Raw genomic sequence first — 14,452 nt, forward strand, 5'->3', positions numbered from 1 at the left:
ATCTTTGTCTTCAGAAAATTTAGCAACTATACCTTCAGTTCCTTCAACCAAGTCACAATTTATGAAAGCTCATCAATTGTAAAATGTTGATGCCAGAGAACTGATCCCTGTGGCGCACCACTCATCACATCCGACTAACCAGAGAAAGACCCATTCATGCCTATTCTGTTCTACCCATGCCAATATGTTCTCTCCTACACTATGAGCTTTAATTTTACCCAATAACCTTTGATGTGGTGCTTCATTAAATGCCTTCTGGAAATCTAATTACAGTACATTCACCAGTTCCCCTTTATACACAGCACATGTGACTCCTTCAAAGAATTCTGACAAATTGGTTAAACATGATTTCCCTTTTACAAAACCATGTTGATTCTGTCTGATTGCCTTGAATGTTTCCAAGCGCCCTGCTATAACATCTTTAAAAATGGCTTCTAACATATTCCCGATGACAAATATTAGGCTACCTGGCCTGTAGTTTCCTGCTTTGTCTCTCTCTCCCTTTTTGAGGAAAGGATTTACATTTATTATTTTCCAATCTGTTGGAAACTTCCCCGAAGGTCGGAAATTTTGGAAAATTAAAACTAATGCATCAACTATCTCATCAGCCACTTCTTTCAAGACCTTAGGGTGAAGACCATTCGGACCCAGGGATTATCAGCACGCAGACCCAACAATTTGATAATTTCAATTCCCTGGTGAAATTTATTGAATTCCTCCCTCCCTTCCATTTCCCAATTTACAGCTGTTTCTGTGGCACGGTGGCAAGTACCGCTGCCTCACAGTGCCAGGAACCCAGGTTCAATTTTGGCCTTGGGTCACCGTCTGTTTGGAGTTTTATGCTCTCCCCGTGGATTTCCTCCGGGTGTTCAGGTTTCCTCCCACAGTCCAAAGATGTGCAGGTTAGGTGGATTGGCCATGATAAAATGCCCCTTAGAGTCCAGGGAAGTGCAGGTTGGGTTATGAGGTTATGGGAATAGGGCAGGGTGGATGGGTTGAGTGGACATGGGTAGCATGCTCTTTCGAAGGGTTGGTACAGACTCAATGAGCTGAATGTCCTACTTCTGTACTGTAGGGATTCTATGATTCTAGAATGTTACCTGTTTAATTAATCTGCTTTAACTCTGCTTTCCATTATCAATTCCCCAGATGCATTTTCTTTGGGCCCACTCACTTTATTAACTTTTCTTAAAGTTAAATATCCATAGAAGCATCTTTATGTTACTAGCAAGCTTTCTCTCATACACTAGTTTTCCCTCCTTATCAATCTTTTTGTCATTCTTTTATGTTCTTTATATTCTTCCCAATGTTCTAGCCTGCCTCTTACATGTTTGCGCATTTATATGTTTTTTCTTTGTTTAATACTGTCTTTAACTTTTTTAGTTATCCGCAGATGACAGGCCCTTCGCTTGGGATTTTTCTTTCTGATTGGAATCTGTCTGATCTGTGTACTCTGAAATATCCATTTAAATGTCTGCCACGGAACCTCCATTGATCTATCCCTGAAGCATATTTGCCAGTTCATTCTAGCTAGTTCTACTTTCATACCGTCAGAATCAAAATACTAGTCTCGGACAGATTCAAACTGAATGTAAAATTAAGGGGGATGCATTCCTATGTGAAGACATCATATACTCAACCTTGTGAAAATAAAAACACACAGGTGGCTTGAGATTTTTCAATATCTAGAATTGAAACCATCCAGCTTTCCGACCCCACACCACAGAAAATGTTCCCGCTGGAAACTTCGCACTTGTGGAGATCAAGTGAGGACAGGGCTGGGTTCAGCTGCACATGTTCCAGTCAGATTATTCAGTCATGACTGAAAGAAAGGCTTCTATTAAAATTGGGTATAAAGAAATTTAGGTTGCTCTTGGACCTCGTGCAATCAGGCCCCAGTAACTCAGTTTCTCTCTCTCCCTCTCCACGGATGCTGCCCAACCCATTGAATGTTTCCAGCATTGTCTGCTTTTAGCTCGTTCAGGAGCAATGTCAGGAAACACTCCACCACCCTTCACAAGAGTGGAAATTCCGAGGTCTCCTCTGCAAGACGCAAGATTTCAAAACTGATCAATAGATTTATGTTGGCAAGTGTGTTAAGGGTTATGGAACCAAAGTGGCTAGCTAATTAAGATTCAGATCATCCATCATTTAATTAAATGAAGGAACAGGCTCAAGGAACTAAATGGCCTTCTCTTGTTCTATGTTGTGTGTGTTTCATACATCATAGCACAGTCAATCAGCACTGTTTTAAAAAGTCCTCACCCTGATCAGGCAGGGGCCCTGGAAATCGCGGGGTTAACCGAGGAGAGAACAGTCACTGGCAGCAACATTGGCCTGCACCACAGAGATGAGGATCCACTGCCCCTTCTCCCAGATGACCTGTCTCGTGAGTTGTTCATGTCAAACAAAATGATCCTTCCCTCTCACTAATTAACCACATGTCCATTTTCTCGCAGGATCTCCATCTGATGGGGCCGGGCCATCTGGCGTCGACTCTCCCCCCAGACACCATCTTGGAGGAGAGCTCCGAGGAGACCACCGGCAAGGTGTCATTGGTATCACCTCCACCTTCCATAAAATTGTGCAAGTGTACGGACTTTGCATTATGTTTTATTTGGTCATTGGGATGCAGGTGTCACTGGCAAGGCCAATATTTGTTACCCATCCTTTAGATCTTTTTCTAATTAACTGAATTTAAATTACAGCCATGGTGGTATCTGAAGTTATGTCCCAACATGGATTAGCTTTTGAATTATTAGCACAATGATATTAGCACCATGCCAACTTCTCCCCTATCCACCATCTGGTGTGATCTATTTATTTATCGGAACGCCTGCATGTCACACACAGCAAATTATCAACCCCATGTGACAACAACAGCTAGGTCGATAGTAAACAGTTGATCTCAGTTTTTCTGGATTTCACGTTTTTTCAATTATGCCGTTAGCATCCTCTGACTTTAATATCCAAAATACTTTAGAAATTTAGGTTCAGGTACATTTTTGTATAGATTCTTATTTTCATAAAATAAAAGGAATTTCAAGCTTATTATATTGTAATTTTATCCACAGAAAGAGAAGCTGTCTAGAGAGTGTTTACCTACCCGAGATATAAAGACAAAAAGTGGTTGAAAATATTACAAAAGCAAAAGGACATAGCACCATGGATTATGTGGTATTGTGTTGTCAGCAAGTATTTAAACTGAAGTCAAAATAAAATTTCATCAGCCCTGGACAAGTAACAGCTTTGATGAAGAGGTGTGAGACGAAGGAGATGTAAACATGGTATGACCAAAGTTCATTCCAATTTGGTGGCTGCACAGGATGAGATTCTCACTGTATTTTCTACAATGAATTTGCCAAATAATTTTTAGGATGACAGACGAGGGGTGTTGTGAATTCAGGCAGCAGGATTGGGATGCTCATGCTGAATGCAAATATACATCAGTTAAGTTTGGGTGCCACTATGCACATACCATGTCAAAAGCCCACTCTATTCTCTGCACGTAATAACATTTGACGTAGCTCAGTGATTTACATAGCTTTTTCATTGTTATAATAAAGTCAACAGATTTAGTGACTACAGATATAAAAGGTGCCGACTTACATTGACTTTGAAGCCATGCAAACTGCCATCCAGGAAATGGACATTGCAGATGACCTCTGACCGATGTTTGTCTCTTGGTATCTCAAAAGCACGTATGTGGTTTGTCCTCCCACCTAGCACACGGAATCGTGATGTCATCACTATCCTTCCAACACCTAAATATAAATATTAAGATATAGCTAAAAGTGCAACTTACACATACGTTCCAAACAAGTTTATCAACTCAATAAACTTCTATAGGCAGCAATTTCATTTGTACTAAATAATCCTCAGAAAACTGAGGCTCAGAATCAGTAAGTACATTAATTATGCTGCCTCTAAAATCCACTGAAGGTATTTAAGAAAATCTATACACCATATATTTGAAAAGCAACTGGAATTATGATAATTCTCATACATGAATGGAAGTTACAGAATAATAATGTGTATGTATATCACACACCATATGAATATTTAATATCGATATGTTTTAAACATTCAATCTCTTGTGGTACTGCATTGGGAAAGTCAACACAGAAGGCAGTTTTCAGGTGAAGGGAGGTTAAGAGGGTAGAAAATCATTGAACCAAGGTACACAAATATAATTTAATTTTTGAAATCATCCATTCCGTCATTATTACATCTGTGTTGACCTTGACTCTGCAGCATTCATGAAAAGCAGGACGTAGACAGTAGGGGCATGATTGGACCATAGTACGCAAATAAATAATTGGAAGAGGGAGCCTGGGACTTGTAAAAAAAGGAAAGGGTGATTGGAGAGGATGGAGAGGGGCAGGTAGATAGAGGGGGGGATAGGAAGGAAATTTGAAGAGGGGCACCAGGGAAGAAATGGAGGGAAAAGAGCTGAGGAGCTAAGGGAAAGGGGCAACTAAGGGAAAGCTTGCAGCTCGTGACAAAACTGACAACAGAAATACCGCAGAAAGAAGGGCAATGCTTCATTTTGCACTTCCACATTTATCCCAAAATAACACTTTTAATAAATACTAAAAGGCTGTCTTCATTCTCACTTATAACAAAGGAGAAGAGCTCAAGGAATTATGTAATTAAGATGGAGACCATGTGTTTATCTGTCTCATTCTCCTTCCACCTTCCCTTGTTCATCAAGCAACACCAGGTTAAAGTCCAACAGGTTTGTGCTCCGAAAGCTAGTGTTTGAAACAAACCTGTTGGACTTTAACCTGGTGTTGTAAGACTTCTTACTGTGCTCACCCCAGTCCAACGCCGGCATCTCCACATCATCAAGCAACAGATTCTCCAATGTCCAAACATTTCTCTAGAATTTCTTCTACACACAAATCCCCACACTAACCTACATGGTACATGGCTCTTTCCTTTCAGGTCCTGTGTCTCTCCATGCCCAAAGAAAAAAACACGAGCATTGATATTGTGCCTTTCGCAATCTTTAGACATATGACCACAAGACCATAAGAAATGGGAGTAGACCGTCCGGCCCCTCGAGCTTGCTCCGTAATTTAATACGATCATGGCTGATCCGACAATCCTCACAACTACTTTCCTGCCTTTTCAATTTAACCCTGCATTCCCTGACTAATTAGAAATTTATCTAACGCAGCCTTAAATATATACAACGAATCTCCCCACAACTCACTGTGGTTAGGAGTTCCAAAGATTCATAACATGGGCATTCACTCCAATGAGGGAAAACATCCTCTCAGCATTTACCCTGTCAAACCCTTTAAGTATCCTATGTGTTTCAATAAAGTCACCTCGCATACTTCTAAATTCCAACAAGTAGAATCCCAACCTGTTTAACCTTTGCTCTTAAGACAATCCCCCCCATACCTGGGATCATTCAAGTGAACCTTCTCTGAACCTCCTCCAATGAAATAGTGGGGGCGATTTAATGGAATTTTTCTAAATGTCATTTCAGGCGCCATTGGCAGCATGTTTCTCGCGACCATATTTAACAGCACTTAGTGCCGAAAAGAAGCCCCCACGAGCACGTCTTCATTACTGGCTGTCTTGTCCGATTCGCCGGACTCCCACCTCAGCACCTCTCCACTAACAAGTGGGCTCTGCTATTCAACGCTACCTAACCACTCACAGCTGGTCCGCCCACATGCATGGCAGCACGCAGACCCGCTCCTCGTTTGGGGGATATTTAAGAAGCCAAGCTTCTGGATGATGTGGATGCGAGACAGGATATCCTGTTCCCTAGAGTGGGTTGGAGGGCCAGCAGCAGAACCACCAATACCATCTGGAAGGCAGTGGCAGCGGTTGTCAATGTGGGCAGCATGACCAGGAGGACCAGCGTCCAATGTTGGAAGACGAGCAATGACCTCCACCAAGCTGCAAAGTTAAATTACCACCTCTTTCTTGGCATCAGCTCCACCTGCCACCCCTTAAATTCCCAAACTCCCCCACCGCCCCCTCCCCAGCCCCCAAAACCACTGAATGACACCTCGCCAGTGACAGGGTAACTAGTCCATACTGTACAGGGGCACTGTACAGTGTGGACCGGTTACCAAAGAGCATCGCTGGGGGTGTCGACGCCGTGCTGCAGACCACAAGGACACCAAGACTGGCACAGCCAGATGACAGAGGCATCTGGGGATACAACAAGCAAGCAACAAGCACAACCTCTCACAACTAACAAGGCCAATTCCTTCAGCTGTGAAGCTAGAGGCTGCTCACTGTCAAATAGAGTTAAAGTGACCTTCAATATGGAACCAAGAGCATGATCTGTCCTGGAAATCTTTGGTGGGGCAGACAGGCAGCAGCTGTAGTTGTCCCTGTTATACTTAAGGATGGCTTGAAGGCCTCAGACGAAAAGTCCCCTCAGCCCGCCCCAGCCCAGGGGCAACCCCCGACCTGGAATGTTTCAGCCCCATAACCAAGCTCGAACCTCTCTCCTCCCCTCCCCCTAACCCCCACCCCCCGGGCACTGAGGCAGCAGCTCCAGTGCCCTTGACTTGCCTGCCGGAAAATGGAAATGGCTACGCACCTCCTCAGTTTCCTTCAGTAGCCATTGTGCCAGCTTCACATTTTAAAAGAGTACTAAACAATGCCCACGTGATTTCACGCTGGGGAGCACATTAATACCCATTGTAATAATGCACATAATGCAGGTCGTTACATTTGGGAGGCCGTTACTTTTGACTTCAATCTCACAAATTAGATGGAAATTAATGCAAATTAGGATTAATGATATGCTCACCATATTTGGATAAGATCCGGAACTCGCCATCGGAAGCGGGCCAGTTGGATAGTAAACTGATTTGTGCCCAGCAAGAATCTCAATTTTGGCCTTTCCCGCTATTTAACTGGCGTCAGGTGTATCGCAGTACTTAAATCACATACAATACCTTCCCTTAAATAAGCTGACCAAAATCGCTCACAGTACTCCAAATGTGGTCTCATCAGTACTTTGCATAGTTGCAGCAAGACTTTCCTACTCTTGCACTCCAACCCCCATGAAATAAGGGCCAACATTCCATTAGCCTTCCTGATTACCTGATGTACCTGTGTGCTAGCTTTCTGTGTTTTGTGCACAAGTACCCCAAGTTCCTTTGTGTTGCAGCTTTCTGCAGTTTATCACAATTTCAATAAAACCCTTTTGTTCTCCCTTCAACTTCACATTTTCCCATATTTTACTCAATTTGCCAACTTAACCTATCAATATCTCTTTGAAAACTTTTTGGATCCCTTTCACAACTTGCCTTCCCACCTATTTTTGTGCCGCCTGCAAATTTGGCTTCCTTCCTCCAAATCATTAATATATTATAAACATTGCAGTCCCAGCACTGATCCCTGTGAAACCCCAGGTCGCCAACCTGAAAAAGAACCTCACTACTCGCTGTTGCCTGCCAATCTCTATCCATGCTAATATACTACCTCCAACACCATCGGCTCTTAGTTTATGAGTTAACTTTCTGTGAGGAACTTCGTTGAATGCCTTCTGGAAGTGCAAATTATACACATCTACTCTGGTTGAAACTTTCTCGAAAAATTTTAATAAATTAGTCAGACATGATTTCCCTTTCATGAAACAATGCTGACTCTGCTTGATTAGATTATGATTTTCCAAATGTGCTGCTGTTATTTCCTTAATAATTGATTCCAACATTTTTCCAACGGAGATATTAGGTTAATCAGCCTATAGTCACCCGCTATTTGCCTCCCTCCCTTTTTGAATAGGGGTGACACATTGGCAGTTTTCCAATCTTCCGGCACTTCTTCAGAATCCAAAGACTTTTGGAAAATTACAACCAATGCATCCACCATCTTTTTATCTACTTCTTTTAGGATCGTAGGGTGCTTTACAGTAAATTAAGCTTTTTGAAGTATGGTCAATGTTATAAGGTAGGAAATTGCTATCAGCACTCCCCCCTCACCAATAACCCTCATCCGCCCTACCTTTAGAAACTGCTGCCCTATCTCTCTTTCTTCTCAGGTTTTTGTGCTGTTCCAATCCAGCAACTCCTTTCTGAATTTCTTCAATCAAGTTCCTTAATCTCAGTCAAAAATAACATTCTCTGTAAATAATTGTTACTGTGGAATATTATTAATTTTTGACATTGCTGCAGCTCTTCAACAAGGTCAGCCATACAGTTCTCCTCCAGACCTATCTGCTCAGTTGTCCAGCTAAGTCGAACTGATCCCATTGGCTTAACTATCTTAACTCTTAACTAACCAATTGTAGCTAGAACATTGCCAGCAATGGCTTTTCTTTCGATAGGGCAGCAGGGTAGCATGGTGGTTAGCATAAATGCTTCACAGCTCCAGGTTCGATTCCCGGCTGGGTCACTGTCTGTGTGGAGTCTGCACGTCCTCCCCCTGTGTGCGTGGGTTTCCTCCGGGTGCTCCGGTTTCCTCCCACAGTCCAAAGATGTGCGGGTTAGGTGGATTGGCCATGCTAAACTGCCCGTAGTGTCCTAATAAAAAAGTAGGGTTAAGGGGGAGGTTAATAAAAGTAGGGTTTCGGGTATAGGGTGGATACGTGGGTTTGAGTAGGGTGATCATGGCTCGGCACAACATTGAGGGCCGAAGGGCCTGTTCTGTGCTGTACTGTTCTATGTTATCTCTGGTCTCCCCCAATGATCTCTATCTTGTCCCCACCTCTTCTAATCTACATACTGCCACCGGGTAAATTCATCTGCAGACTGCAGTCAGGTTGCGTGCATACAACAACCTGTCTCCACCATGATTCTTAACCCCTCCACTGCCTCATGTTTACAAATTGCACTTTAATCCACATTCCACAAACCTTAACTAAAATTATATTTCCCTTAAGAGAGTGCAGAAAAGATTTATGAGAAAGGTTCTGTGATAAGAGGCTTTAGTTAAGAAACTGCGGCTGTTCCCTTAAGGGGAAGTTGAAAAGAGATTTGATAAAGGTGTTCAAAATCATAAGGGATCTGGACAGATTAGATAGAAAGAAACATTTCCCATTATTGCAAGGCCAAAAACCAAAGGACAATGTGATTTAAGGCAAAAGAACCACAAGCAACATGAGGACATTTTTTTTAACGCAGTGAGTGGTTAGAATCTGGAATGCACTGCCTGAGAGAGGTCGAGGCAGATTCAATCGTGGCTTTCAAAATGGAATTGAATAATTCTTTGAGAAAATAGGGCGGCACTGTGGCGCAGTGGTTAGCACTGCTGCTTACGCGCTGAGGACCCAGGTTCGATCCTGGCCACGGGTCACTGTCCGTGTGGAGTTTGCACATTCTCCTCGTGTCTGTGTGGGTTTCACCCCCACAAACCAAAGATGCGCAGATTAAGTGGATTGGCCATGCTCAATTTCTCCTTAATTTGAAAAAAAATAATTGGGTACTGAAGTGAAACAAGTCGTAAGCAGGGAGTGGAACTAGTTGAGTAGGGGGCTCTTTCTGAGAGTTGGCTTAGACATGATAGACCTCCATCTGTGCTGTAACCACTTTATGGTTCCATATACCATCTTTCACCAAGTTTTGTTCACCTATATTCCGGCCTTCCTGGTCTACATTGACTCCTCTTTCCCCAAAAGCTCAAATTTAAAACTCTCATCCTTGTATTTAAATTCCTGAATTAATTCACCTGCCTCCACCTCCCTAACCAACTCCAGCCCTACTTCCTTTCCGATGAGTGGCCTCTTGCACATGCTCTCCTACTCCCCTCCACATCCAAGGTTACCATTATCAGCCATGCCTGCAATTGCAGAGGTCCCAGATCCTGGTACATCCTGCTTGAATCCCTCCATCTCTCTCTCTCCTTCTTTAAGATCCTCCTTAAAACAAACATTTTTATCTGAACTTTCAGTAACAAGAACTCGCACTTACATAGAATCTCTAATATGGGAAAAAATTGAAGGAGCTTCACATAAGTGCATTCAGACAAAACTCTATCATCGCAAAGTATCACGCAACAAAAACAGTGAAGATGAAAGGTCTTAAAAGCGGAGATGGAGAGATTTAGGGATGGTATTCCAGAACTTAAGAGCCTGTACAGCTGAAGGTATCTAATCTTTTACATCAGCAGCAGGAAGTAGGCAATGGGTGCTGTGTCTGACTACGGAATGCAGATGGCTGGTACATAAATCCTTGGCATAAGAGGAGAAATTATTTATTTTTCTTTTCTTTTCTCTCCTCAAATACTCCTCTGTTTCTTTCTTTTCAGGCATGGGCTCTGTTACAGGAGTTTGGTTCCAATGACACTAGCTACTCTTTAAAGCCTCACTCAAGTCAGTCTCGACGGCAAGCAATGGCAAGTTATTTCACTTCGACATCACGCTGAGTCCACAACCACTGTCCATACACAACAGGAAATGTTTTGTTTGTTGGGTTGGCCATCAAGCAGATAGAAAGAGGCTAATAGAAAACACTGGAGACCTGCAATCATGTTCAACAGAGCTTGCAGCAGCTCCCAGTATACTTTCTCTGGTTGAGCTTCCATTATGTTATCAGTGCAGAACCCTGTCAATTTGACAATCTATACTCACATGTAGGGTTTCTGTTGCCCAACATGGAGTACACACTCTTCATAGAGAAACATCCCAACACTTGCCTAATTCCTGCAAGATGAGGTGCAGATCGACAATGCCAATAAGTAGGAATGCCAAGTCTGAGCAGTGATGTTACTGGAATTTCACAAGCCAAAAAATGACCACTAGAGTTGACTCTGCTGCATGACTCCATCTGTTGATTTCAGATAAGGTCACCCTGTTTGCATAAGTCGTAGGAAGACTCTCAATGGCTGTGGAAGGTTCAATGAGTCAGCCAGGTTGGCTGAACAATGAACAGCAACTGCTTTAGACTATTACAGCTCCACCTGGTTCAGAGATGGTAGCACAAATGGTTAGCACTGTTGCTTCACAGCGCCAGGGTCCCAGGTTCAATTCCAGCTTGGGTCACTATATGTGCGGAGTCTGCACGTTCTTCCTGTGTGTGTCTGTGTGGTTTTCCTCCGAGTGCTCTCATTTCCTCCCACAAGTCCCGAAAGATGTGCTTGTTGGGTGAATTGGACATTCTGAATTCAACCACAGTGTACCCGAACAGGTGCCAGAGTGTGGTGACTAGGGGCTTTTCACAGTAACTTAATTGCAGTGTTAATGTAAGCCTACTTGTGACAGTAATAAAGATTATTTTTTAAATTATTAATTATTAGTATTACAAAAAGAGGTTGGGACTGCGATTTCCCAGGGCCGTTCAGTGGGGGTATGGCCACTAACTCGTGAGAGTCCATAACGGGATTCACGCAGAGGTCTCAGAATGAGATCTTCCCCACCCCTCCCCTGCTGGTGATGTAATCCGGTTCACGCCCAGCAAGGTCGTGAACCTGTTTACCATCAACTTGCACGGATTTAAATATCCCTAAACGGCATAATGCCGTTTGGAACTGCAAAGGGGTGCTGAGGATGGGGGAGGGAATTGTCAATGACTTTGAGACCAGGGTGCCCTTTTGAAAGACCGCTCTCCAACTTTTCCTTGGGTGACTGTCGGTGTGGAGTTTGCACATTGCCCCACACCATAGAATCCCCACAGTGCAGAAGGAAAGTCTAGGTAGGGTGCTCTTTCGGAGGGTCGGTGCATATTCGATGAGCCAAATGGCCTCCTTCTGCAATATAGGGATTCTATGATTCTAAATCTTTACTGAAAGAACCATTATCACCTCAATATGCTCCTTATATATTGACATCTAACAAAGAGACATTCTGAATATTTCCCTTTGCAGACTTTCCAACCCAATTCCTAACAGCCTACTTACGTCTGTGTCTGTCCTATTGTAATTTAAACTGATCAGTGCATAACAATTATTCTCTTTTCTTCAGTGTGGGCAAAAGTTTTTGTGTGCCACCTCCTGGTAACAGCTTACTTAATAGAGTTACTGCATGGGGAAATCTGAGATCCTATTTTCATGTCGCAACATTTTGGTCAGCAAGTTGCCTCCAAGCCACAAAGTTCACCCACTCCAGAAACTTGGCACACATAAAAAAGATGCTGCCAATCAACTGAGGAAATACCACACTAATTGTTGTAAGCGCTGCCTTTCCATCAAACTGAGCTCCTGTGTGCTCTCTCAGATTAAAAGAAAAGATCCCTTGGCACTATCGCAAAGAAAAGCAGGGAAATTATCGCCGTTGTCATGACCAATATTTATTCCTCCTTGTTCTAACACACTTACTCAAAGCATTCTAATTAAATATTTTACTTTACGCGTCAACTAAAGTAGGGAGACGTTGCACACAAGGTGGGTCCCGCCAGGCTACTTTACGTTTGGCCCTTTTTGCCCAGTTTCTGGGGATATTTTTGCTTATGATCAATGGTTTAAGGTGCCCACATAAGGGAAATGCCAAGAAGCACCAGGGCAAAGAAAATTGTAGATAGAAATTCGTCAACACATTCAGAGGTTTCTCGAGGCTCCTCGGTGGAGAAAATGGCAAAGGCTGCTCCTATGACTCCGGCTACTCCAATAACAACAGAAATGCTTGCCAGCGTCTTGGCAATGGAATCTGAGAAACAATGGAGGATTGTGTCTGGGAACCTTCATAAGTCAACAAAAGATGTCCTGGTTCCCTTTCGGTCGAAGTTAGAAAAGACCTCCGAAATGGTAAAAGCGCATGGTAAAAGCCTCCTCACTGGAGGCTGAGATCTCCCTGATGGCCAGTGAAAATAAAGCACTGAGGACCACTGGAGAACCGCTCCAGGAGGCAGAATGTCAGAATCGTGGGGTTGCCGGAGGGTATGGAAGGCCCAACTACCACAGAATACTTTTCTAAGATGTTTGTGAAGATGTTGATGGAGAGTGGATACAAGTGCCCTCCTAAAATGGATTGAGCCCATTGGACAATCCGGTAGAAACCCTTTCAAAACGAACCTGCACGGGCTGTGATTGCACGGTTCCACAGTTTCCAGAAGGAATGAGTCCTGAAATGGGCTAAGGAGCATTGGGGCTATAAATGGGAAGGCTATGCCACCAGGCTTTACCAAGACATTGGAGTGGAGCTGGCGGCAAAATGGGTGGCAGTTACCAAGGCCAAAGCCGCCCTGTATAAGAGTGGAGTTCGGTTTGAAGTCATGTACCCGTCACTTTTGAGTGACCTTTGAAACGAAAGACTATTTTCTCAAGCATGGGAGGATGTGGATGCCTTTGTAAAAGAACATAGACCCGGTTCAAGTTGGTTGTGTTTTTGCAAGGTCTTTGATTGTTGGGGGAGGACAAGTGGGAGGGGAGAGTTGTTGAGGTTCCTTGTACATGTTTGCATTTCTCTGTTCTTAGATGGGATGATTGTTTAATATGTTGGATGTGGGTGAGGGGTTTGACATTACGGGGGTGGGGGGGGGGGGGGGTGTTATTCGTTGTACGATGATTGTTATGGGGAATACATAGCTCCCTGTTGGAATCTGATGTTTGAAGGGGCTTTGTTCTACTTTGGTCTTCGATTTGGACAGTGTTTTTTTCTTCACCCTGGGTGGGGATCGCCCTGCTAATCAAAGACTTAGCTAGCTAACGGAAGCAAAGAGGTAGCTGCAGCTCATTATACTAGCTTACTTTTGGATAATGAGCTTAGTGTTTGCGTTTTATTTGGAGTTAGGGATAGTAGAAAGAGGGTTTTGTTCGCTTTGTTGTTATTGGTATGCACATTTGGATATGGCATTGTGTGGGGACAGGGAGGTAGGGTCAGTTTGCTGATGGTGACTACAGATTTCTCTTTGTTTTGTCTTGCTGGTGGGTTTAGCGGCCGTCTTGGGTGGACCTTGTGTCTGTATCTCTCTCATTGTTGTTGGATAACCCCTTTTGGTAAAAACGGCTGACTCTGGGTCAAGGGGGTGGGAGGCCCAAACTCAGATGATTACCTGGAAAGTAATAGAGTTGGGTGGCCCAGTATCAAGGTCGAGGGTATTCGCTCACCTGAACAGATGTGGTGTTTTTTCAGGAAACTCATTTGCGGGAAGGGACCAACCCAGTTTGCAGAAGGGGTGGGGGCTGAGCCAATTCTTTCATTCGGACTTCCAACAATAGGGCCTGGAGGGGGGTGCGATCCTGGTTAAGGTCTATGCACCAAATTGGGATGATACAGAGTTTGTTAAGAGGTTGCTGCCCTCCATTCCTGACTTGGACTCCCATCAACTAATCTTAGGGCTTGGGGAATTAAACTGCGTTCTCGATCCGAAGTTGGATCGATCTAGGCCCAAGTCGCTGCCTCTATTTGGGGTGGCAATGGCGCTATTAGCTTTTATGAAGCAGATTGGTGAGGTGCGGCCTCAGATTGATGATATTTTTTGCAACTGAGAGATAAAGATTTTTCTTTCTTTTCTCCATGTCCATTAGGTTTACTTGTGGAATTTATTTTCTGGTGGGTAGGTCTCTTCTCCCCGGGGTGAAGAGGGAGGGGTATTTGGTG

General features: G+C 43.6%; 1 protein-coding gene across 3 annotated transcripts in view; it reads right to left on the bottom strand.

Annotated features, from left to right (window-relative positions):
* The window catches only part of LOC119966276 (tyrosine-protein phosphatase non-receptor type 3-like), a 132,434-nt gene that overhangs the window by 38,488 nt on the left and 79,494 nt on the right, over positions 1-14,452 (bottom strand). For all 3 annotated transcript variants that reach the window (XM_038797682.1, XM_038797683.1, XM_038797684.1), the window contains exon 2: positions 3,610-3,764. In XM_038797682.1, coding sequence (XP_038653610.1) covers positions 3,610-3,747 — 138 coding nt within the window. In that variant the 5' untranslated portion in view covers positions 3,748-3,764. The remainder of the gene's footprint in view (positions 1-3,609; positions 3,765-14,452) is intronic.

The sequence above is a fragment of the Scyliorhinus canicula genome, chromosome 5, assembly GCF_902713615.1.
Source record: "Scyliorhinus canicula chromosome 5, sScyCan1.1, whole genome shotgun sequence".
Lineage (NCBI taxonomy): Eukaryota > Metazoa > Chordata > Chondrichthyes > Carcharhiniformes > Scyliorhinidae > Scyliorhinus > Scyliorhinus canicula.